This window comes from Sceloporus occidentalis, unplaced genomic scaffold, assembly GCF_023333645.1.
Source record: "Sceloporus occidentalis isolate IW3139 unplaced genomic scaffold, rSceOcc1.0.p SCAF_8, whole genome shotgun sequence".
Taxonomy (NCBI): Eukaryota; Metazoa; Chordata; class Lepidosauria; order Squamata; family Phrynosomatidae; genus Sceloporus; species Sceloporus occidentalis.
Genome location: NW_028316988.1, coordinates 25001926 through 25028641, shown reverse-complemented (window position 1 = coordinate 25028641; position 26716 = coordinate 25001926). Strand labels below are relative to the sequence as shown.

General features: G+C 44.1%; 1 protein-coding gene across 1 annotated transcript; it reads left to right on the top strand.

Annotated features, from left to right (window-relative positions):
* The first annotated feature begins 2303 nt into the window (after positions 1-2303).
* MUC16 (mucin 16, cell surface associated) lies at positions 2304-25361 on the top strand. The gene is made up of 41 exons (XM_089536865.1): positions 2304-2463; positions 3570-3686; positions 4326-4474; positions 5306-5373; positions 5508-5680; positions 5827-5853; positions 6089-6225; positions 6977-7044; positions 7270-7442; positions 7553-7579; positions 8030-8178; positions 8290-8357; positions 8846-9011; positions 9849-10007; positions 10109-10176; positions 10482-10654; positions 11077-11103; positions 11428-11564; positions 11666-11733; positions 12040-12212; positions 12635-12661; positions 12986-13122; positions 13221-13291; positions 13559-13731; positions 14161-14187; positions 15089-15216; positions 15320-15387; positions 15546-15718; positions 16002-16028; positions 16924-17072; positions 17229-17296; positions 17630-17802; positions 18230-18363; positions 20172-20239; positions 20437-20591; positions 21383-21546; positions 22216-22283; positions 22721-22893; positions 23194-23232; positions 23715-23794; positions 25246-25361. The coding sequence occupies exons 1-41, from the start codon at positions 2304-2306 to the stop codon at positions 25330-25332; spliced, it is 4476 nt and encodes a 1491-aa protein (XP_089392991.1). The 3' UTR covers positions 25333-25361.
* Positions 25362-26716: the final 1355 nt, after the last annotated feature.

The following is a 26716-nucleotide window of genomic DNA, read 5'->3' as shown; positions in this document are numbered from 1 at the left end:
GCTGAGACTACTATGGTCACTTCACTTGAACCCACAAGTTCTCCTGCTGAGACTACTATGGTCACTTCACTTGAACCCACAAGTTCTCCTGCTGAGACTACCATGGTCACTTCACTTGAACCCACAAGTTCTCCTGCTGAGACCACCATGGTCACTTCGCTGGAACCCACAAGTTCTCCTGCTGAGACCACCATGGTCACTTCGCTGGAACCCACAAGTTCTCCTGCTGAGACCACCATGGTCATTTCGCTGGAACCCACAAGTTCTCCTGCTGAGACCACCATGGTCACTTCGCTGGAACCCACAAGTTCTCCTGCTGAGACCACCATGGTCACTTCGCTGGAACCCTCAAGTTCTCCTGCTGAGACCACCATGGTCACTTCGCTGGAACCCACAAGTTCTCCTGCTGAGACCACCATGGTCACTTCACTTGAACCCACAAGTTCTCCTGCTGAGACCACCATGGTCTCTTCACTTGAACCCACAAGTTCTCCTGCTGAGACCACCATGGTCACTTCACTTGAACCCACAAGTTCTCCTGCTGAGACCACCATGGTCACTTCGCTGGAACCCACAAGTTCTCCTGCTGAGACCACCATGGTCACTTCGCTGGAACCCACAAGTTCTCCTGCTGAGACCACCATGGTCACTTCGCTGGAACCCACAAGTTCTCCTGCTGAGACCACCATGGTCATTTCGCTGGAACCCACAAGTTCTCCTGCTGAGACCACCATGGTCACTTCGCTGGAACCCACAAGTTCTCCTGCTGAGACCACCATGGTCACTTCGCTGGAACCCACAAGTTCTCCTGCTGAGACCACCATGGTCACTTCGCTGGAACCCACAAGTTCTCCTGCTGAGACCACCATGGTCACTTCGCTGGAACCCACAAGTTCTCCTGCTGAGACCACCATGGTCACTTCGCTGGAACCCACAAGTTCTCCTGCTGAGACCACCATGGTCATTTCGCTGGAACCCACAAGTTCTCCTGCTGAGACCACCATGGTCACTTCGCTGGAACCCACAAGTTCTCCTGCTGAGACCACCATGGTCACTTCGCTGGAACCCACAAGTTCTCCTGCTGAGACCACCATCACTTCACTTGAACCCACAAGTTCTCCTGCTGAGACCACCATGGTCACTTCACTGGAACCCACAAGTTCTCCTGCTGAGACTACTATGGAACCCACAACTTCTCCTGTTGAGGCCACCATGCTCACTTCACTTGAACCCACCACCTCTCCTCTTGAGACTACCATGGTGACTTCACTAGAATCCACAACTTCTCCCATTGAAACTAGTGTTGTCACCTCAGTTGAACCAACACCTTCTCCTGCCAAGACTACAGCAGCCTTTACTCTCTTTCCAACATCTTCTTTTGAGAGTCCTGCTTCAACATCAGTGGGAGCAGGGACAACCTCTTCCATCCCCTTGACTATTACCCCTCTGGAGACCACCATAATCATTGAAACAACCTCAGCTGAGAAGACTGCTTCTGTCACTTTGCCAGCATCTTCACATTCCTCAACCGCATCTGGAGTCATGTCAACTCAAAGAGAGGCCACCACTTCCCCACCTCTCACAGGTACAGTTATAACCAGTAGCATCTTCTGTATTTGGTTTCCGCAGATGATGGATGGTTTGATTTAAGGTTGTTGTTTTTTCAAAGGAATTTAGAAAAAAAATTCATTTCACCACCCATAAATTCAATTAAAAAAAGAAAATGAGATTTTAAAACATTCAAATTAAGATGAAATTGTAAGGGATAGATTCAGTTTGATCCTTTGCTAGAACTTTGCTAGAACTGGGTTGCAAAGCCATGTAACTCCCTGGTTGAGGTAGCTTCACTAACTATTAGTTCATTTCCAATAATCATAATGATCTGTAGGAGGAAGGTCAGATTTGAATGTGTTTCCTGTATTCACAGGGGTTTCTCTGACCACCACCTTGGTCCCTGAAGGAGACATCTTCACAAGCCAGACTGAGAGGTCCTCTACTTTGCTTAGTGGAACATCAACCATAAGTAAGTGATAATCTTGCTTAGAAACTTAGAAAGTAACTCTCAAAAGGTGAACAGGTTTCAGAAACTGCCATTTCCCCCAAGATTTTTGATCACCAAAAAAAGAAATTGCATTTCAAAATACTTGTTGCTTCCTTTCAAGAAGGAAATTAGTGAAGAATCGCATCCTTAATCCCAGGCTGGTTGCCAATGCAAAATCAGAAACGAGAAATGTGTCATGGCTCTCAGTTGTTATTTTCTTGGCATTTAAGTCAGGAGGATAGTTCATGTTTTCCATCACGCCATGCTCTTTTTGACTAACACAAATGTCAATCTGTTCTATCCAGCCATTCCAGTCAACGAGTCCATCATCCATGCTGCCACAGAGAGGCCCATAGAAAAACCTGTGGATAGTAACAATGCCACAACCCCAGAGATGACCACACTGCCAGTCACAACACAAAGTATGTGCTATGAATGGGGGGGGGGGGTCAAGAACTTTCCAGAATGACTATGGCTCTGGAGATCAGGGTTCAAATCCTGCTCAGCCATGTAAACCTACTTGAGTGATCTTGGGCAAGTCACACTTTCTAGGCCTGAAAAGAAAGCCTTGGCAAAAATCCCTCTGAAGAAGCTTGCCAAGAAAACTTGAAGGCACACAACAACAACAAAGCCTGAATAGAGTGTATGTGAAGCCTAAAATATAAAGCACAAAGCTTTGTGTATTGTGCTTTGTGTACTCAGCTCCCAGCAGACCACGATTAAAGTGAACCAGTTCAAATGTGTATCTTAAACTGAGAGTCCCAAACTGAAAAGACGCAGCGTGGTATGGTGGTTATAGCAGATGTGGACAATAATGATGATGACAATAGTTATGATATCTGTAAAGGCTGGATGAGTAAGAAAGTCTTTGTCTCTCACCAAAAAGACCATAAAGATGTTGCCAGGTGATCTTCTCTAAGAGGTTCTTTGCCAAATCGATGCCACCAAGCAAAAGGTCCACAGTTTGATAACCACCCACCTCACTTCATCTGGTGGCATTTTTGAGGAACAGAACCTCAGAAGCGTGTCTTAAGATTTGGGTAGTTACACATAGGACCTTATCACATGGGACACTTACTGCACTGAAATCGTGACCCAAATGCTTCAGAGGTGCGGAGGTGGGATCGCCGGTCACACTTCTCAAACGTCATTGAGGCATTTCATTGTTTTTCCATTGTCAAAGCATTCGCGGAGCAGCCACTTTTTGCATAAGAGAAAATCCCATTATTACAGAAATGACTGCTCCGTGAATAATTCATCGACGGGAGAAGAGCAGACGCACTTCAGTGATGCTTCAGAAGCACAACCAGCAATCCCACGTCCGCGCTTCTGAAGCGTTTGGGCCACGATTCTAGGGTGGTAAGTGCCTCGTGTGATAAGGTCCTATGTTACAAGATAGGTAGGTAGCTATACAATCTTGACGCTGCTTAAGCCTTTAAGGCCCAGAAATGGACTGTGAAGCTATGGTATTTCTTGGGCTTTGATAAAAGATGGGTAACGGTGTCATCTCCTCCCCTTCTCTCCACAGCCTCTTCCACAAAAATCCCTCTGCCCCCAGTTGTGCCTCCCTACAGGACCACAGAAGCCTCTCCAGTGGCCACCATACCAGAAGAAATGACTACAGCTTCCTCCACTACATTGACAAGTGAGAAATGAGCAAGATTATGGGTTTTTCCTTTTCTTTTCTGGGGAAAAAAGAGTGACAGAAAGGCTAAATTATCATGAGAAGAGATGATGCATTAGAAAAGTCAATAATGATTGGCAAGGCAGAAGGTGGTAGGAAAAGAGGAAGACCACTGTCACAAATAGATGGAGTCCATGAAACTTGCTTTGAGTTTGCAAGACCTCTTGGTGTGCCATGAGGTGTTTTGGAGGTGTCTCATTCATAGGCGTAATTTGAAGTTGACTTCACCGTTGTGGGTTCCAGTGTCTTCATTGCCGTCATGGTTGCCACACTCTCAAACATCTCAGAGCCTTCCCTGAGAAGATTCCTTTGTTATCATGGTTTGAGTGTCGGACTCAGGAGACTAGGGTTCAATTCCCCGGTTGGCCATGGAAACCCACTGGATGACTTTGGGCAAGTCACCCACTCTCAGCCCCCCAAAACCCCATGATAGGTTCACCTTAGGATCCCCTGTTGTAGGTTCAACTTAAGTCAGACTTGAAGGTACACAACGACACCAGAGACGTATTTTTCAGGGTGGATGAGGAGACAAGCCTATGGAACTATCGTGATGGCAAGACTTATAGTGTGCCCTCCAAATCCCTTTTTCTCCTCTCCCAGCAGCTTTGCCCGCTTTGACTACAACGCCGACCCCAGCAGTTGAACAGTTCACGGTGAATTTCACCATCACCAACCTCAGATACAGGGAAGAGATGGGAACTCCCAATTCGAAGGTGTTCAATGCCACAGAAATAGCTGTCACCACTCTGGTAAGTCTGGCTCCATTCCTGTTTGGGAGATGACAGTGTGGAGCACAGAATTTGGAAGAGTTATATCTTGGGACCATGACTTCCAGAATTGTCCCAACAAGGATTGATCTGGTGGTCCGTTGAAGCAAATGTGCTCCTCCTGGCCACACCAAGACATATTAGAAAGCAATACTGGTAAATCATTCAAGGATCCAAATTTATTGTAAGAATGGCTTTTCTGCTCCACATCTTGACAAACCAGAATCTGAACAGATACATTGCTCTGTCCTGGTCTCTGAGGTTTGGAGAGACCAAGAAAATGCCAAGTCAGATCCATGTGTACTTGTGTGTGCATGTGTGCGTATGTGTCTTCAAGATGCCTGTTGAATTATGGTGAACCCATGAACCTCATAGGGTATTCCTAGGCAAGGAAGACTCAGAGATAGTTATGCCAGTTCTTTCCTCTGAAATAGAGCCCCCATCACCTAGCATTTGTTGGTGGTCTCCCATCCAAGTACTAACCAGGACTGACCACGTTTAGCTTCAAACCTCAGATAGGAGTGCATGGTGTATGTACCCTTCAAGTCCCCTGTTGATTTATGGTGACCCCATGACTTTCGAAGGGTTTTCTTAGGCAAGGAAGACTCAGAGGTGGTTTTGCCAATTCTTTCCTCTGAAATGCAGCCTACAGTTCCTGGTCTTCATTGGTGGCCTCCCACCCAAGTACTAACCAGACTCACTCTGCTTGGCTTGCAAGAACAGATGGAATCTGATGCCTTCAAGGCATCAAGGCATTTCAACATTGGGAGTCATTGTCCCTACCATTTTCTTTTTTCTTTTTCTTGTTGTCAGATGGACCAAATACTCAAAAGCGGCAGCATCAGCTCCATTTATTTGAGATGCAAAGTGACATCACTCAGGTAGGTTGTTCGGTCATTTGTGCCTCAATAATTTGGTGCCCAAATAGTAGGGTTTTTAGTTTGCTCGGTCAGTGGTCAACTCATAGTTCTTCTACTTAAATCTATTCCTTTGCTCTCTCTCTCTCCTATCTCAGACCAGTGAAAGATCGGGAAGAAACTGGGATGGACTCCATCTGCACTTACCGAAATGACTCCACCACTCCCGTTTTTGACCGGGTGAAAGTGTACCACGAAATTGTGAATAGGACCCGAGGTTTCACCAGGATGGGCCCATACAAGCTGGAGAGATACAGTCTCTATGTGAATGGTAGTCAAATGGTCTTAAAGCATTTGAGTAAATTGTGTGGGTGTGGGTATACTGTATTATATTTTACTGACTCTTTCACCAGTTTCTTTCTAAATCATGAATACCTCAACTGTCTCATTAATTGTTCTTTCTTCCTCTTTCTCTAGGTTATCATGAAGTTCCTCTGGAAGCGAGTAAGTGACACCCAAAAAATGCTTAATCGGGGATCACTGCACAAACAAAAAGTGGGAGCGAGTGCTGATAAGTATCACAGAATCATGCTCCAGCCATGGCTGTAGGCACGGTTTGAAACTGGATGCTGTAAAAGCTTGGTTACGTTTAGGAAACATAAGCCTTACCGAGTAAGCATCCTATACCATTTTGACTTCTCCAAGTCAGTACAGCGGTGGTATTTTCTCTATATTCCAGCCGTTTCACCAACGCCACCCTTGGGGGTTGAGCAATTCACCGTGAATTTCACCGTCACCAACCTCCAGTACAAGCCAGAGATGGCAATTCCCAATTCGAAGGTCTTCAATGCTACAGAAGCTGCACTCATCACTCTGGTAAGCCTGGCTCCATTTTGGAAGCAATAAATTATTTGTCATCCGGTGTGCTCCTGTTAGCATGATCCATCCAAATGATTTGGATTGCAGAGGCCCAATGAAACCCTGTTAATGAATTGTAAAGATGTACAATAGGGCATTGGATTTGGTGCTCCAATGCATATCGGGCACGCCTGATGGGCATTGGGCATGTCTGATGGGTATCAAGCAAATCTGATGTGCACCAGGAACATCTGATGGGCATCAGGAGCTGCTGATGGGTATCAAGCACATGTGATAGGCAACAGGCACATCTGATGAACATTGGGCATGCCCAGTGGGCATCAGGCCTGCCCGATGAGCATCAAGAATTTCTCATGGGCACTGGGAACTTCTCATGTGCTTTAGAAACTTCTGATGGGCATCAAGTACATCTGATGAGCATTGGGAACTTCTTCTGAGGTCACTGGACACATCAGATAGGCATTGAGTGCTCCTGCAGTTCCTAGCCTGTGTCCAGATACACACTAAGGAGTGTCCCAGTGCACTTTCAGGCCCATTGCACATTGAGCCATAACACATCAATCACTCTGCCATTGTGCAACCAATGCACAATGCTCCCGTGTAACATCACAGCAGCCCCTAGGTGAATATGAACATTGCAAAACTGCCTTGTTCAGTTTCCTGCATGGTAAGTCCCCTACTGAATTCAGTCCCTTATTATTAGATACTCCGTTATCTTAAATACTTAACACTATCCTTTCTTCTTAAGTTGGGCAGGTACCTCAACAGGAGCAGCATCGGTCCAGCGTTTTTGGGATGTGAGGTGACAACTCTAAGGTAAACCATTCTGAAATGTAGGACGATCTCATTCCTCCTCCAATTCTCCATTGACTTTAGGAACAGTCAGTGGCATCACTAGAGGGGTGTGGGGAGTGCAGACTTCACTGGGTGACACCATCAAAGGGGGTGACACTGGGCAACAGTGAGGGGTCCCAAGATCCTTCCCTTGGAAAGTAAGGGAGACTCTTTTGCTCCAACGCTCTTCTCTTTCTCTCCTCCCAGACGGCTGAAAAATGGAGACCAAACTGGAATGGACTCTGTCTGCTCTTACCGGAACGATTCCACCGTGCCTGCCTTCAACCGAGTAAAAGTGTACCATGAAATCGTCAACCAGACCAAAAGCTTCACCCAGATGGGTCCCTACAAATTGGAAAGATACAGCCTCTATGTCAATGGTAACAAGATGGGTTTTCAAATGTTTTGAGCAAATGCAAGCAAACGCCCTCTTTCCACTTAATTCTCTTCTTCATCTCACTCATGGTTGTGGTCTCTCCTTTTTCCCTAGATTATTATGAAGTCCCTGTAGCTGCAAGTAAGTGTCTTATTTGTTGATGTTATCTTTACTAAAATGGTTATATCTTGCCCAATATCGGGGGACTTCAAGGTAGTGTCCAAGAAAATTTTAAAAAACCACCCACAGTTGAAATAATTTGAAACAATGCTCAGATTTGTGAAGTCGAAGGCTTTCACGGCCATAGTTTTTTGTGGGTTTTTTTGGGATATGTGGCCATGTTCTAGAAGGGTTTATTCCTGACATCTCGCTGGCATCTGTGGCTGGCATCTTCATGCTCAAATTTACAGCAATAAAAGTAATTTGGACAAACAGAAATGTGTTAAATAGCTTAACATGTTAAAAACATTGAAAAGGTCAAAACCGTTTAGAGCATGTAAATGCATATTTAGGAAGAAGAGGGAAGATTTGGAGGGGGGAATCAATTGTTGATCATAAGTAAAATGTCTGTGTTTTCTTATTCTATTTCAGCTGTTTTGCCAACTCTGCCCCGAACGACACCCTTGGAAGTTGAGCAGTTCACCGTGAATTTCACCATCACCAACCTCAAATACAAGCAAGAGATGGGAACCCCCAATTCGAAGGCCTTCAGTGCTACGGAAATGGTGGTCACCACTCTGGTAAGGCTGATCCCATCGCAAATGGGGTGATTTCTCTTACCTCCAGCAACCATTTTGTCTCTGTCTGATATCCTCAACAAAGGGTCCTGTCTTTTCGTTGTTGTTTTCCAGCTTGGCCGAATCCTCCCTCATACTAGCATTGGTCTGGCGTATTTGGGATGCAGAGTGACAAATCTGACGTAAGTATTGTCTCAAATTATATCTTCTCCCACCTTGTGTAAAAACTTCGGCATGTATCAGGAGGTGATGTTATCAGGTTGGAGAGGGTCTGGATGCTGCGATGCAAAGGATTTGAGAATTAAAATAATGGGAAGGTCAGAGGGCCAGAGAGGTTTGAGAGTTGGACTACGACTCTGGAGATTAGGGTTTGAATCCCCGATTGGCCATGGAAATGCAATGAGTGATCTTGAGAAAGTCACACTGAGAGAGTGTGACTTGCCCAATGTCACCCAATAGGTTTCCATGGTCAATTGGGGATTTGAACCCTGGTCTCCAGAGCCATAGTCTCCAGAACTCTGGATTCCAGAGCCTCAGAGAATAGAAATTTCCTCTCTTGTGTTGGACACCATGAACATCTCAGCTGTAATTGCATCATTGCTTTCCTCTTTTCTTGACCACCTTTTTTGTGATTCTCTAGCTAAAAGTCTCCCTTTTTCTTTACCCACAGTTCTGTCAGAAGTGGGGACGAAACTGGGATAGACTCTGTCTGCACCTACCGGGACGACTCCACTGCCCCGGCCTTTGACCGCGTGAAAGTGTACCATGAAATAGTGAACAGGACCAAGGGGTTCACCGTGATGGGACCCTACAACTTGGAAAGATACAGCCTCTACGTTAACGGTAGTGACACATTTTTCCAAGCATTGTAGTATCATTCAGGACAACTTTATCAATTGGCCATCCATAGCTACAAAATCTTTGCGTCTCTGTACTCCCCATTACCCTCAATAATCTGTGAAGAAGAAAAAAATCATTTCGTAAAAGAAATGTCAATTACTTCTTCCACAAATTTGTAATATTCGCCTCTGATATATTTGCTTGCCAAGTTTCATCTCGAAATACCATTATCTTGGTCATTTTACTAACAACTATCTCTCAACCGTTTTCCTAGGTTATAATGAAGTCCCTCTGGAACCAAGTAAGTATTGGATCAAGAATGTTTTAATTGGAGTCCATTTGGACATTAAGAAAACGAAGCCTATGACAGTGTTCCTAATGGTGAAACTTCATAAAACGGATTGAGTCTCCTTTATCCGAAATGCTTGGGGCCAGAAGTGTTTTGGGATTTTGGAATATTTGCATATACACAATAAGATATCTTGGAGACAGGACCATTCATTTATGTTTTGTGTGCACTTTACACACTTGGCCTGAAGGTCATTTTATACACAAATTTTATCCACAATAATTTTGTGCATGGAACAAGGTTTTTGTACACCGAACTATCAGAAACTATCAGAAAGCAAAGATGTCACTATCTCAGCAACTCATGTGGACAATTTTGGATTTTGGATTATTTCAAATCTTGGAATTCCAGATAAGGGAGACTCAACCTGTATTTGTAAGAGTACTCTGAATGCCAGCCGTTCTCAAAAAGCTCTGAAAGAAAATCAATACGATATGAGAAAATGAGGAATATGGGACCTTGTACCATTGCAAGATTTCAGTAGATATTAATGATCCTTTCTGTTTTCCCCACAGCCACCCAAACTCCAACAACTGAACATTTCACCGTGAATTTCACCATCACCAACCTCCGGTACAAGCCGGAGATGGGAATTCCCAATTCAAAGGCCTTCAATGCCACCGAAATGACCCTCACCACTTTGGTAAGCTTGGCTCTGTTTTGGATAAGGCGAATTATGCATCGTACAACAGTCCAAAATGCCCTGTTAGTTAGATATTCTCAACCCAATCTTTTCTTTTCCAGCTTGGCCGAATGTTCAATAGGAGCAGTGTTGGTCCTGGTTATATGGGATGTCAAGTGACACGTCTAAGGTACGTTGTTGGCAAATATATGACCAGAGAATCATAAAATAATATAATAAGAAGGGACCGTAAGGGCCATCTAATCCTTGCCCCCTTGCCATACAGGCATCCAGAGTCAAATCACCTCCGAGAGATGACCATCCAACTTGTATTTAAAGGAAGAAATGCTCACTATCAAACAGGGCAATCCATTCCATTGCTGAATGTATTTCTTCTTTGATACTTTCCATTCGGTACAAGTGTCTTCCTCCTCTCTTCTCCACCTCTTCTTCCAGTCTAAGATGCTTTTGTTTAAATATTTTCCTTCTTTCTAGACCGATCAAAAATGGGGATGAGACAAGGATGGACTCTGTCTGCGTTTACCGAAACAATGCAGCCATGTCCATCTTTGACCGAGTGAAAGTGTACCACGAACTACGGAATAAGACCAATGGGTTCACCAAGATGGGACCCTACAAACTGGACCCAAACAGCCTCTATGTAAATGGTAAACTAGTCCTTCTTAACTGTTTGTGTAGATCATGGGGACATGTCTGTTTGAGATGGAGGGATGCAGGTTAGGGATAATTCAAGTGATCATACTTGGACTTTCTTCCTAATGTTTTGCCAAAATTGGCTTCTTGACCATTTCTGTTCATTGGCTCTAGATCTGGACTCTGTAGCAATGGAGGACATGTTTGCTCCTGCCTTTGGTCATGAGTTATGAATATTTGTATCCTGCCCCATATTAAAGGACATATTAAAGGATAATATTTTGCATCATGTGCAGCAAAGAACTGAGATTTCTGATCTAGAGTCCCAGATTCTGCAGATCTAGGAAGTCTGCATCTGGGAAGATGCGTCCTTCTTCCGCACACATCTTGAAACGCCGGTCTTTTTGCTAACAATACTCTTTTCCCTTTTCCGTAGATTATAATGAAGCCCCCGTGCAAACAAGTAAGTGTTGCGTCTGCTTTCTGAACTATCATCCCTCACAAGGGAACAAGAGCTCCAAGTTTTAATTAATTAAATTAATTAATTAGGAAAGGAAGGGATACTGTGATCTTAGAAGTGGCTTCCTCCTTCAGCGGAGGTAGAGATGACACAGTCTTAGAAGAGGCATTCCACCATCATTGTCACGAAGGAGAGAAAACCGTCATGTTAGAAGAATGAAATCGCTGAAAGGGCACCAAAAGAAAAGGGTGCATCTCTCATATAAGCCGAGTATGTTGAACAAGATTATAGTAAATGCTGATCACCTTGTTTTCTGTTCTCTTCAAGCTTTATTACCTAAGACAACCCCAATGGTGGAACATTTCACCATGAATTTCACCATTACCAACCTCCGGTACAAGCCGGAGATGGGAATTCCCAATTCAAAGGCCTTCAATGCCACCGAAATGACCCTCACCACTTTGGTAAGCTTGGCTCTGTTTTGGATAAGGCAAATTATGCATCGTACAACAGTACAAAATGCCCTGTGAGTTCGATATTCTCAACCCAATCTTTTCTTTTCCAGCTTGGCCGAATGTTCAATAGGAGCAGTGTTGGTCCTGGTTATATGGGATGTCAAGTGACACGTCTAAGGTACGTTGTTGGCAAATATATGACCAGAGAATCATAAAATAATATAATAAGAAGGGACCGTAAGGGCCATCTAATCTTCGCCTCCTTGCCATACAGGCATCCAGAGCCAAATCACCTCCGAGAGATGACCATCCAACTTGTATTTAAAGGAAGAAATGCCCACTATCAAAACAGGGCAATCCATTCCATTGCTGAATGTATTTCTTCTTTGATACTTTCCATTCGGTACAAGTGTCTTCCTCCTCTCTTCTCCACCTCTTCTTCCAGTCTAAGATGCTTTTGTTTAAATATTTTCCTTCTTTCTAGACCGATCAAAAATGGGGATGAGACAAGGATGGACTCTGTCTGCGTTTACCGAAACAATGCAGCCATGTCCATCTTTGACCGAGTGAAGGTATACCACGAACTACGGAACAAGACCAATGGGTTCACCAAGATGGGACCCTACAAACTGGACCCAAACAGCCTCTATGTAAATGGTAAACTAGTCCTTCTTAACTATTTGTGTAGATCATGGGGACATGTCTGTTTGAGATGGAGGGATGCAGGTTAGGGATAATTCAAGTGATCATACTTGGACTTTCTTCCTAATGTTTTGCCAAAATTGGCTTCTTGACCATTTCTGTTCATTGGCTCTAGATCTGGACTCTGTAGCAATGGAGGACATGTTTGCTCCTGCCTTTGGTCATGAGTTATGAATATTTGTATCCTGCCCCATATTAAAGGACATATTAAAGGATAATATTTTGCATCATGTGCAGCAAAGAACTGAGATTTCTGATCTAGAGTCCCAGATTCTGCAGATCTAGGAAGTCTGCATCTGGGAAGATGCGTCCTTCTTCCGCACACATCTTGAAACGCCGGTCGTTTTGCTAACAATACTCTTTTCCCTTTTCCGTAGATTATAATGAAGCCCCCGTGCAAACAAGTAAGTGTTGCATCTGCTTTCTGAACTATCATCCCTCACAAGGGAACAAGAGCTCCAAGTTTTAATTAATTAAATTAATTAATTAGGAAAGGAAGGGATACTGTGATCTTAGAAGTGGCTTCCTCCTTCAGCGGAGGTAGAGATGACACAGTCTTAGAAGAGGCGTTCCACCATCATTGTCACGAAGGAGAGAAAACCGTCATGTTAGAAGAATGAAATCGCTGAAAGGGCACCAAAAGAAAAGGGTGCATCTCTCATATAAGCCGAGTATGTTGAACAAGATTATAGTAAATGCTGATCACCTTGTTTTCTGTTCTCTTCAAGCTGTATTACCTAAGACAACCCCAATGGTGGAACATTTCACCATGAATTTCACCATCACCAACCTCCGGTACAAGCCGGAAATGGGAATTCCCAATTCAAAGACCTTTGGTGCAACCGAGATGGCGCTCACCACTCTGGTAAGTATGCTTCCATTTTGGATTCGGTGTATTATATGTCATATGGCATGGAGTGTCTTGCTAATTCAATATACCCAACCCAATCTTTTCTTCTTCAGCTTGGCCGGATGCTGAGCAAGAGCAGCGCTATTGGCCCAAGATATCTGGGATGCCGAGTGACAACCCTGAGGTACGTTGTTGAGAAATGTATTGAGAAATGACCAACCTCCTGGCTATGCAGGAATCCATAATTAAAGAATTCCCAAAATACGGTCATTCCTTCTGCTTAGACCTCCAAAGAAGGAGAGGCCACAACTCTCCATGGATGTTTGGTCCACCAATGAACATTTATTCCTTGACTACATCTTTTCTTCCACAACAGTGACTTTTTTGGCTCTGGCCAGCCTTTTCTGCAAATCAAAAATCCTTTGGCTTAAGCCCCTTTCTTTCTTTCCAGACCTATCAAACATGGGGATGAAACTGGGATGGACTCCATCTGCACTTGCAGAAAGGACTCCACCTCACCCATCTTTGACCGAGTGAAAGTCTACCACGAAATTGTCAACAAGACCAACGGGTTCACCAAGATGGGACCCTACAAACTGGACCCAGACAGCCTCTATGTCAACGGTAAACTACTGCACTTCAAAGGTTTGAATAGGACTTGTAGCCAAGATTTGGTCCGTTGCTATTTCCTCTTACTGGTTCGAGTCCTGAATTCTGGAACCACAGAGAACAAGTCTGTTCCATATTTTCCATGCCAGCCCTTCAGATTATCTGCACTTGGGATAAGCAATGCAAATAAACTATGTTCCCCTTAGTTATTGTCCAGCTGGGCACTGACCATATCTTATAGCTTGCTTAGCTTCTGCAAGTTTGCCACACCGTGTGTCCATGGGTCATGGCCAAAGACATTAGATTACCTTATTTTCAATTGAGAAGCAAGATTTCAGACCTAGATGCCAGGCTATAAGTTGGACTCTGAATGTATTCTTTCTCTAATTACACTTGGGTTGATTCTTTTCTTAGCTAACAGCTAACTTTCCTCCTTTTTCTTAGATTATAACGAACCTCCTGTGCAAACAAGTAAGTGTTTCTTCAAAAATCCTTAGGTACTGTCTACTTGAATAAGCTAGAACTTCCACCTCTGTTTGATTAAATGAATCTTTAATTATTTGAGTGAAGGGTGGCCTTTAGTACAACACATTGTACAGAAATGACTATCAACTTTTAAATCAAAGGACTAACCCAAAGGGCTATTTGTAAGTATTGTCTTTGATGAAGCGTTCATCAAAGTGCTGCCATCTCAGAAGAGGCATTCCACTTTCACTGCTATAAAGGTGGGGATGCTACCATCTAAGAAGAAGCATTCTCACATAGGAAGGGAAAATGCCATTTCCCCCCATCCATGGTCACACAAAAGAGGATGCTGCCATATCAGAAGAGGCATTCCCCTTTCACTGCCATAAAGGTGGGGATGCTACCATTTAAGAAGAGGCATTCTCACACAGGAAGTGAAAAATGCTATTTTAAAATTGCCATTCCCCCTCCACTGTCACACAAAAGAGGATGCTGCCATCTCAGAAGAGGCATTCCCCTTCCATTGCCATAAAGATGGGAATGCTACCATTTAAGAAGAGGCATTCTCATGTAGGAAGGGGGAAATGCTATTTTAAAATTGCCATTTTTCCTCCACCATCACACAAAAGAGGATTCTGCCATCTTAGAAGAGGCATTCCCCTTTCACTGCCATAAAAGTGGGGATGCTTCTCATACAGGAAGCAAAAGTCCTATCTTAAAAGAGGCATCCCACATGCAAAGAGGCATTCCCCCCTTCATATCATGAAACATGAAATATCATCAAACAATGGTTTTAAAAGAACCAAAATGAAAGGAGAAAATAAGACACATAGAACTGTAGACCCTGGCAAGATTTCAGGAAATAGCCAATCACAGTGTTTACTATTCTGTTCTTTTTGGGTCACAGCCATCGCAACGCCAACAAAGGAACATTTCACTGTGAATTTTACTGTCACCAACCTCCGGTACAAGCCAGAGATGGGAGTTCCCAATTCAAAGGCCTTCAATGCCACCGAAATGACCCTCACCACTCTGGTAAACCTGGCTCCTTTTGGGACGGAGCAAAAATATGTGTGTGTCGTACGGTGTGGAGTGGCCTGTTAGTTCAGTATATTCAACGCGATCCTTTCTTTTCCAGCTTGGCCGAATGTTCAACAGGAGCACTTTGGGTCCAGCATTTAAGGGATGTGAGGTGACCACTCTAAGGTAAATCGTTCCCAAATGTGTGAAGATCTCATTTTTTCCTTGGCTTCTTTCTCCAGGAACATTGATTTTCTCCTCTTTGACTCATCTCTTCGGCCAATCTGGAATACTTCCACTTAAATTCCTCCCTTTCTTCCTTCCTCCCCCCCCCCCCCCCCCAGACCTATGAAGCATGGGGACGAAACAGGAATGGACTCTATCTGCACTTACCAGAAGGGCACCACTATCCCTGTCTTCGATCGAGTCAAAGTCTACCAAGAAATGGTCAACAAGACCAGCAGTTTCACCAAAATGGGTCCCTACAAACTGGACCCAAACAGCCTCTATGTCAACGGTAACCCTGTTTGTCTGGATCCTTCTTGAACTGTAGTGTCCAGAATGGACACAGGGGCTCCATTAGAGGTCTAACCAAAGGGGAAGAAGAGGGGGGCCGTGACTTTCTTTGAAGGTCCAAAGGTTTTTGACAAGGAAGTCTCCCCACTCTTCCTGGTTGCAAATATATCCTCCGTGGCTTTTTGCAAGGCTTATTTTACTTACTTTAACAACATACTGGTCAAAAGAAGTATTGCGGTTGGGTTTGTGTTTTTGTTTTTAAAATCTTTCTCTTTCATTTCCAGGTTACAACAAGCCATCTAGCCTCTCAGGTAAGTATTTTTGACGTCTAAATGGAAAATTTGGGTCACACTCCTTCTAGTTAAGTTAAATTAGCTCAAGTAGAACCATGGGTCCTTGGCATCTGCTGGGGTTTGATCCCAAGACACCAAAATCCATGGATGCTCTTGTCCCATTATATACATTGGCAGACTAAAATGGTGTCCCTGATATAAAATGGCAAAATCAAAGTTTGCTATTTGGAATGTATTGATTTTTTATTTAATATTTTCATGACATGGATGGTTGAATCTGTGGATGCAGAATCTATGGATTTGGAAGGCTGGCTCTAATCTGAGATGGTACTCAGAGTGGTATAGGACTAGGATTCAAATCTCCACTCAGCCATTGAAACCCAATGGGGCACCTTATGGCAAGTCACACTCTTTCAGCCTCGGAGGAAGGCAAAGCCAAACCTCATCTGCATAAATCCTGCCAGTGAGAGCCAGCATGGTGTCATGGTTTGAGGGTTAGACTAGGACTCTGGGAGATGAGGGTTTGAGTTCTCTCTCAGTCATAGAAACACACTTGGGCAAGTTACACACATGCTCAGCCTCAGAAGAAAAATATGACAAACCCCCTCTGAAGACGCTTGGCCAAGGAAACTCTAGGAGAGGGACACTAAAAAAGTCACAGTTGAATTGAAAGCACATAACAACAACAACAAAGCAATGGTAGTTTAGTGAGTCATCCCCCAGTTTTGGTGGTGGTAGATAGTTCATTGTTTTAACCACCCTTGAATCAATCTTGACTCGTGGCGACCCTGTGAATGAGACGTCTCCAAGATGGTAGATGGTTAACAAGTCTCAAAGCTTTGACTCTGGGAATCCTGGCTCCACCGTATTACAGCGTCAAAACAAAAATGCCTTCCTTCTTCTTTTTTTGCAGCTCTAAGCCCTATGACTACTGCCACCAAAATGCCCACTTTGGGGTATTTCACTGTGAACTACACCTTGTCCAGCTTGCCTTATACCACGGATATGGGGATAGCCGGTTCTCGGAAGTTCAACGCCACAGAGAGAGTGGTCAAGTATTTGGTAAGTGTCATCCCCTGCCTTGGCGGACTCAGATCAAGAAGCGGGGGACTTCAATTCTAGATGGTGAACCCACTCCAGGATTTATGTTGGACGTAAAAGACCTTTCCAAGGTTTTGTATTTATTGTCATTTATTGTCATTTTTCTCTTTTCTCCAGGTGGAATCCTTTCTCAACAAGACAAGCGTTGGCCCAGCGCTTCCCTCTTGCAAAGTTCAGAGTTTTCGGTAAGAGAGGCCATAAAGGAAGAAGCTGAGAGGTGGCCAGGAAAGCTCTGGGATCTATGTTTTTGCACTGGTGTCCAGAGGTTCATTCATACTACAGAATTGTAGTGTTATGGTTCCACTTTAACTGCCATGGGTTGTAGTTTTGCTGAGACAAAAATGGGCTGCATTCAAGGTGGCCATTTAGAGCACTCCTAAGTAAATCATGGTGTTATGCATTATCCTCTAAGGTAAACCTGGGGTGGATTTATCACCCCACAGACCTGAGACTGACCACCAATGTTCCTTGGACTCCAAGGTTTTGGAGCGCCCTAATATGTGTTTGCATTTTCTTAGGTCTCCAGAAGCCGGGGCGGCTGTGATGGTGGACCAGCTTTGCAGCTATCGGAAAGATCGGCTCCTGGTTCCTTTCGACCGTGTGAGGGTTTACGATGAGCTGCGCAACCTCACAAAAGACGGCACCAAGTTTGGACACATTGCCATGAAGAAGGACAGCCTTTGTGTGAATGGTAAATATCCATTTGGCCAGAGCATTAGTCCAATAATATGTTGATGCATGCTTGTTCTTCCAACCATCCCATGTGGTTAGGGCCATCCCAAGGTATTTTATTGACTGAGCCAAAAAACTAAAATGGCACCCCCTTTCTATGCACAAAAGTGCCATGTGTTGTATTTCTCTTCAACATTGAACATGTGGCAGCATCGTACGGTCTATTTTCAGTGCCAGAGAGGGCTACACCAGGGAGGAACCAAAAGTCTTGTTGCTCTAGTGAATGTCACATTGTGTGTGTGTGAGTGTGTGTTTATGTATGTATGTAAATTTCCCAATGGCTGCTTTGATATTTGCTGGGGTGGGATATCCTGAGATGCTTAACAGGAAAACCAACCACATTTTGCCGTCTTTATTTACAACCTCCTCCACCGCACTCCTTCCAGGATACCCACCTTCTAGCTTGGTTCCCGAAGGGTTTGGGTACGAACTCGGCTTCACGATAGTCAACGAGAACTTGACCAACACAGATCCATCGTCTCCAGAATACAGACAACTGGAGGACAGCATCAAAGACCAGGTGAAGGAGTCCTTTTTTCCCATATTTCCAGTAATTCATGCCTTCTCATGATGTGCCCAAATTATGAGAGCCTTAGTTTGGCCATCTTGGCTTCCAGGGAGGTTGATCTGTTCAAGGACCCAATTGTTTGTCCTTTTGGCCATCCATGGCATCCTCAGCACTCTTCTCAAATGTGTTGATTTTCTTCCTATCCTCTTTCCATAAATGGTGATGTTGAATACAATGGCTTGGACGATCTCCACTGTAGTGTCCATTTTTATATCTTTGCATTTTAGGATCTTGTCTAGTTCTTTCACAGTTGCCTTTCTTAGGGGTTGTTCCCACTTAAGATTTGAAACGATTTAAAATACAACGTTTTTAATAAAATCGATTCAAAATAACACTGTTCTTATCCCACTATCCGAATCGCTTTGTTCATCGTTCCCATCTGGTTATTTAAATCGAAGTTTTTACCTGCAAGCGTTCCTACTTGGCATGAAATCGGTGTTTAAATAAAGCGATTCTTCTCCTCCATACCTTATTTGGAGCTGTCAATCAATAGTACGTCAGAATGACGTAACGTTAATCCGGAATATTTGGAAGCGATTTACCTTTTGGCATCGTTTCCATTTCATTGACAGCCAGGGAGAATCCCTTCAGAGAGCACAGAGATCAATGGGAGAGGCTTCTGGCAAAAAGCGAAGCTCTTTCCAGAGGAACTATGGGATAGGTTTTGGAGGGCAGCATCCTGTCTCCCAAGACAGCCAGGGAGAATCCCTTCAGAGAGCACAGAGATCAATGAAGGAGGCTGCTGGAAAAGCAGGGAGGGAGCACTCTTCCCAAAGATTCTCTTTCCAGGGTTGGAGGAGAAGACAGATTCCGTTTGAGAAAGAGAGGGAGAAAGGCTCTATTCCCCCCCCCCCATTGATCAGAGCCCTTCCTTGCCTGAGCGAGATCAGATGCCTCCTCGCGAGGAGCCTTCCCTTCCCTGCCTGGGCGAGATCAGTGCCCAAGCGGGCAGGGAATGCCTCTTTGAGAGGAGCCTTCCCTTCCTGCCTCTCCTCCGTTAGAAATGGGCTCTCCCCACACAGAGGGGAGGTTGCAATCCACCGGGGGAAGCCTTGTACTCCTTTGGCAGATGCAGGCGCTTGAGCTGCCGGGACTTCAGGCGCTTAAAGCGCTGAAGAGATTAAGCGCCTGTAAACCATTAAAATAAAAAATAAAAATAATCCTTATCTCTTATTGAAAGACCACAGCGGACAAAGGGGTGAGGGAAGCAAAAATGGCGACAGCCAGACGGATGGGGACAGAAAGGGCAACTCCCCAAGGACAGCCCCATCGCACTCCACTCCTCCCATTCATCTAACGCAATTTCAAAGGCTGTCGTTCCTATTTAAATGCTCCGGTTCCTAAATCGAATCAATGGAAAAACGTAGGTCAGACCCTAGTGTTTTTTTAACACGCGTTAAATGAGGAAAACTCGAATCAAAATTTTATTCCGCTCTACAATTCGATTTGTAGTGGAGACGATTGCGGGTTGCTCTAGAACCGTTCTAGGTTTAAATCGGATCCTAATAGGAACGCCACTCCTTGGATTCGATTCAGAACGCGGGGTTTCACCTAGTGAGAACAACCCCTTAGTCCTAATCTTCTTCTGATTTCTTGGCTGCAGTCTCTATTCTGGTCAATGATGGATCCAAGGCATAATTTATTCTTTGACTATTTCCACTTCTTCGTTGTCTAGATTGAATTTATGTAACTCCTCTGTGGTCATTATTTTTGTTTTCTCAATGTTCACCATTAAGCCTGCCTTTGTTCAACATTTGCAGATGAATCAGCTCTTTGGCCGAAGCACCATCAGCAACGGGTTCAATGTTTGTGTTGTTACTGGATTGAGGTCAGTGAAGATCACTTTGGGAGATGGGAGTGTCTTGGTGGCTTTTGGTGCCCACAAAAATAAAGTTGGACCACACTTTTCCCATCTTTGGTGTATCCCAATCAGTGTGAATTCCTCCTCGACACCAAACCGGAATCGAGCTTTGTAGTAAGTATGGTGTTCTAATCTCTATTGGATCTTTCTCTCTCTGTTTCCAGATACGGTTCTATTGTGGTTGACTGCAAGTGCTATTTTGATCCTGAAATGAACATCAGCAAGGACACAGTGAAAGAGACGTTTCAGCGAGAGACGAAGAACGCCACCTCCCAGTGGCTGGGCCGTCGCTTCCAGCTCAAAGGCGTGACAGTGAGAGGTATGTCAATGTGAAGTCAAAGGCTTTCATGGCTGGCGTCCATAGTTTTTTGTGTTGTTTTTGAGCTATGTGGCCATGTTCTAGAAGCGTTTATTCCTTATAGCATCTGTGGCTGCCATCTTCAGAGAATTGGTCCAGCGTTGGCCCAGCACTTCCCTTTTACAAAGTTCAGAGTTTTTGGTTAGAGAGGCCACAGAGGATGAAGCTGAGAAATGGGCAGGAAAGCTCTGAGATCAATGTTTTTGCACTGGTATCCAAAGGTCCATTCATACTACAGAATTAGGGTTATAATTCCACTTTAACTGCCATGGGTTGTAGTTTTGCTGAGACAAAAATGGGCTGCATCTAAGGCGGCTGTTTAGAGCACTCCTGCATAAATCATGGTGTTATGCATCATCCTCTTGGGTAAACCTTGGGTGGATTTTATCACTCCACTGACCTAGGACTGGCCACCAATGTCCCTTGGATACCAAGGTCTTGGAGCGCCCTAATATATGCGTTCTCTGAAGATGACAGCCACAGCTGCTGGTGAAATGTCAGGAATAAATTCTTCTAGACCCTGGCCACATAGCCCAAAAAACCCACAAAAAACGAACGGTATGTCAGTTTGTGGTCAAGTGAAATGGGCCTTTATGAATGAGGGTTGCCATGTTTTCAGCTCAGCACTATGAGAGAGTCTTTCTACTTCAGCTCAAAGACTGGAGAGGAACATGTGAGGTGGCCACGAGTCTGACCATTGTCCCAAACCAGTGGTTCTGTTGCTAAGTCTTATTTCTCCCTGGCTTCTTTAGCAATTGATCCAGTGATTGAAGCCGTCACAGAGACCCCCCTCTTGGAGCTAAAGGTGAAGGACTTCACCGTCAACTTTACCATCACCAACTTGCCATACCGGGTGGAGATGAGGGATCCAAACTCAAGGGTCTACCACGATGCCAAAGCAAGCATCGAAGGAGAGGTGGGTTGCCGAGTTGACTGGCTGGTTGAACTCTTAGGAAACTAGACCTATGGCTTGTTCCTAAGAGCACATAGAGTGGCCTCATTTCCATTACCTTTTAAACTGGATTGCAAATTGGTTTGAATCTGTTTAAACGACCATGGTTCGCACTTGAACCGAATCACTGAAGCGATTTGGAGAGGGGGGGCCATGCGCTAGACCCATTTAACCCGTGTCTTTTTGACGCTGGTTTTTTTCTGTGTCTTTTTGGTTAATCGATTCCATGCAAGTGTAAACCAGGTGCAGATTGGAATCTATTTAAATTTGCCCTTTGGATGGCCGGAGCGGGTCCATTTTGAATCAATTCGTTCGTGGGTTATTTTAGAGGGGGGAAATGCGATCGGAGTAAATATATTGGGAACCACACTCCACTGTTGAATCGATCCATCCATTTGGATTGCAAACCAATTTATCTGTAAGTGGGAATGTGGAAAGCCTTGGAGAATCAGATGTCCAGTTACTTCTATGATTATTATGTTCCTTAAAGTAAATTAAATTTGTCCAAAGCTTTCAATCTCAGTGACTCAGGAAGCTCCCATCCGTAGAATATATGAGTCTCCTCTCCATCACATTTGCTCCAAGTCTTCCAACTTTAATTCCTCCTTCCTCTCCTTTTTTTCCATTTTCCAGCTCAACCAGCTCTACCAACGCAGCGACTTGGCAGCGAATTTTGTCGGTTGCTCTGTCGAAAACTTCAGGTGAGTTCTTTCTACGTTCCAACATTTCCTCAAAAAATGGGCTTTCGTTGCTCTGAAATGCCCTCCAAATCCCCTCTATAACATTTTAACTACTTGTCAAAAAATTTCTCCCAAAAAAAGTTCATCCCCCAAATGACCAATTTAGGTCCTTTTTTGAAACAGGAAGTGACTTCCCACTCACTTTCCTGTTGTTAATAAAAGCTTTACACCTAAAATGGGTCAGAAAAGCCCCAAAACATGGTGAAAATATCCCCTAGGTTGTTTGGGGGCAAAAAGTTTGGCCTTTTTGGTGCGGGGTTGCCAAGATCTCCTGTAAAAGCGAACACTGTCCACAGTTACCCAGCTCTGTTTTAAGGATTGTTCACTGTCCAATAAATTGATAGATTGATTGATTGATTGATTGCTGTTCAACTCTTGGTATCATTTCTCTTCTCCAGACCCACTGGCTGGAAAAACGAAACAGCCGTCAATTCCATCTGCACATTCATGAAGGCTTACGGTCCAAGGACTTTCGAGAGAGACTTTGTGTACAACGTCTTTAAGAACCTCACTAGCAAAGGTTCAATGCTGGGGAAATACATGCTGGATGACAGGACTCTGCTTGTTAATGGTAAGCTTTGGAGAACATCAGAAGACGCCCATCATAAATGGACACTGCAGTCGGATTTCCATATACACCAATTCTGCATCTATGGATTCAACCATCCCTGGCTTGAAAATATTCCCAAAAGATATAAATCCCCAAAAGTAAAACTTGATCTTGCTGGTAGATATAATGGACACCATTTTACAATGCAATTGTATTTAATGGGACTTGAGCATCCACAGATTTTGTTATCCATGGAGGGTCCTGGAACCGAACCCCAGTGAATATCCTGAGTTTAATGGATTTCTCTTGATTTCTTTCTAGGGTACTCTTCGGAAGTGAGTCCAGTACCCTACAGAAAAGGTAACTATGGTTTTAGGGGGACCTTTATAATTTAATTCGGGGTAGTCTCCTCAGAGACATCAGACCCAGAAAGTGATCAGTCACAAAATTATCGGTAATTAATTTCCCTCTGCAATAGCGGACAAAGAGCATGTCTGTACCACATTATTATAGCAGTTTTATAGCACATTAATTGGCATGGCTCCTTCCTATGGAAACCTCAAATATCTGGAAAGCTTCAATAGCCTGCACAATGTATTTTGTGCATTTTGGTCAGCCAAAGAAAGCATCACTATTTTGTGGATTTGGGGGGGGGATGTATTTTGCTGTATGAACAGTATGGCTATCCCTAAATATGTTTCCTTTAGGGTTTGACTTTAGAACCACCATATTATTATCAGTGAAATCTCTAATGCCCAAAATACGATCCATGAAACCAGGTAAATGTTGTTCAACCTGACTGTCAAGAGTCAAGAGTCGATCAATCCTTCCTTTCTTTCCAGATCTTCCTTTCTGGGCGATTATCCTCATTTGTCTGTCTGTCCTGTTGGGCTTCGTCTTACTTTTCCTGATGTTCTTCTTGGTAGGTTCACACTTCAGGGTCGGGGTCTAAAAGTTGTGTTGTTGTTGTTGTTGTTATCTTTATTTATGTGGTGGCAGTGCGATGCCTTCAAGTCATTTCCAGCTTACGGCAACCCTAAGGCAAAGGCAGGCTTAATGTTGAGCATAAAGAAAACCAAAATAAGGACCACCAAGGAGGACTTTCACAAGTTCAACCTAGACAATGAAAAATTAGAAACAGTCAAAGAATTCCCATACTTGGGATCAAACGTTGATAGAAATGGGGAGGTTAAGGTTAAGAATGGGGAGGGCGGCTATGAAAGAACTAGAGAAGATCCTAAAATGCAACGACATACAACTGAGCACAAAAGTTAGAATCATCCAAGCCATTGTATTCCCTATTGCCATGGATGGATGTGAGAGCTCGACTCTTAAGGAAGAAGATAGGAAGAAAACCCATTCGTTTGAGATGTGAGGCTGGAGAAGAGTGCGGAGGATACCATGGATAGTCAAAAAGCCAAACCAATGCGTCCTAGAGCAGATGAAGCCGGAAACCTCCCTGGAAGAAGCCAAGATGAGCAAACTGAGGCTGCTGTACTTCAGACACATCATGAAAAGGAAGGACTCATTGGATAAGACAATGATGCTGGAAGTAGGAAGAGAAGAAGGCCAAGGGCCAGATGGATGGACTCTATGAAGGAGGTCACTATGGGTTTTATGGGGTTGCAGCAATTAAGCAGAGGAGTGAGGGCAGGAGTTTTTTGGAGATGTGAAGTCGAAGGCTTTCATGGCTGGCATCCATAGACTTTTTTGTGGGTTTTTGGGCTCTGTGGCCATGTTCTAGAAGAGCTTATTCCTGATGTCTCGCCAACATCTGTGCCTGACATCTTCTCTGAATGATGCTGGTGATACGTCAGGAATAAACCCTTCTAGAACATGGCCGCATGGCTCGAAAAACCCACAAAAATCTATAGGTCTTGGAGATGTCTCATCCATAGGGTCACCATGAGTTGGGATCAACTCGAGGGCAGTGAACAACAACAAAAGGTGAATCCATCACAGGATTTTCTTAGCAAGTTTCTCCAGAGGGGGTTTGCCATGGCTGTCCTCTGAGAGAATGTGCCTTGCCCAGAGCCACCCAGTATTGTTTATTTCATTTACGGTATTTATATACCCTGCCCTTCAGCTCTAAAGGCTCTCAGAGCGGCTTTACAATTATTATTATTACTTTTAACTAGACGGTTCTCTGCCTTCGGGCTTACAATCTAAAACGGTTCCACGGCTGAGCAGGGACTGACACCCTGTTGTCCAGAGTCATCGTCCAATGCTTAAACCATTACGCCACAGTGGTTCTCCATCCTACTAGTAGTACTAACAATAATAACCGTAATGGTTGCAGTAGTACCAATAGTAGTACAAGTACCGGTACTACCAATACCAGTACCACTAGTAATGGTAATACTTCTTTTCTAGGCAAGGAGAAGAGCAGGCAAGTACCAGGTCCAGCAGAACATTTTTGGCAACTACTTCCCTCACCTGGACATGCGGAGAACCCGGTGATGCGGATTTTGGACGGCTCGACTCCTCCGTACCCGCCTCCGAGGGGGGCATCCCTTTTTGCACAAGGTTTTCTCCCCCTTCCCCATCGCACGCACACCCTCCTCCTTGTGTAGACGCCACGCAGAGAACGCCGACATTTCCCATGATGGACAGTGTGACTAAAAGAAGCCAATGGCCATCGGTGGATAACGCAACTCGACTCGAACGAAAAGCAAGGCGAAAGCCATTTGGATCATGGACCACAATGAGACTGTATGTTCCAAAAAAAGACTGCCATTCAGGAGGATGGGTTGGGTATTTGGGTTATGGGCAGGGGCAGGCTGGCTCCGTTTTATTTATTGTTTTAAAAATGCACTGTGCAGTTGGGTCTATCGTTTTCTTCTGTCTGCAAAAGCCATGAATCAAGTTACTTACCGTATATACACGACGATAAGTCGACCTCATGTATAAATCAAGGGCAAATTTGGGGGGGGGGATTATGGATTTTGATATGACCCGTGGATAAGTCGAGGGTAAAACTTAGGGGCGTATAGCAAAGGATCTAAAGGATGAAGCAAAGCAAAACAATGTCAAAGAACTTACAAAATTAGGGATGGCCTGTGTGAGAGGTCAACTAGACGTTCCCTCGGCCAAATCTAGGTTGGGTCAGGTCTATGGGCAAAATCAGATTGTGCCCTTTCCCTGATTTAAGTGTTAAAAATTGAGTTGGGTTCTGCCACGAATGGCCATCAGTGTTAAGGAGTTTACAACCGTTCATTTCCGAAAGGGCAGACGTGAGTGCATTGAAGTAATTCTAACCAGAGCTTGGGATGTAACTTATTGAAAGGAACCGGTTACTTTACTCATCACTCTGATCACCCGACAGGTCTGTTGCTGCACTCCAGTTACTCTTTGCTAACAGGTAATGTTTACTTATTACTAATGTGCCATTGGAAAAGACATGGAAATGACCTCTGGTGCCCCCAAGAGGCCAGTTCAGAGATTGCACCTTGGAAATCCTGAGAAAAATGCCAGAGAGAGTACAAAGCAATCCTTCTTGGTTGCTACACAAGGTGTGTGACCCACCTCTCTCTTTCTCTCCCCATTGGATAGACTAAGCTATAACACACACCAAGTAATGAGTAACTTGGTTGACACTTGTTCCATTGAAAAGTAGGGAATTACAAGTCATGGCTGTTTCGGCATTGTTTCAGTTGCCAAAATCACTTGTTAGAAAAACAAGTTACTTCTTAGCTCTGGGTCTAACACTATTGCACTTTAGATTTCCTATATACATACACAAACAGACACACACACACACACATTACACTTCTTTGATTCTGTATTTAAAACAAGGCTGTTCTTCTGTTAGAAATACTGAAGTTGCTCAGAATGAAACCATTCT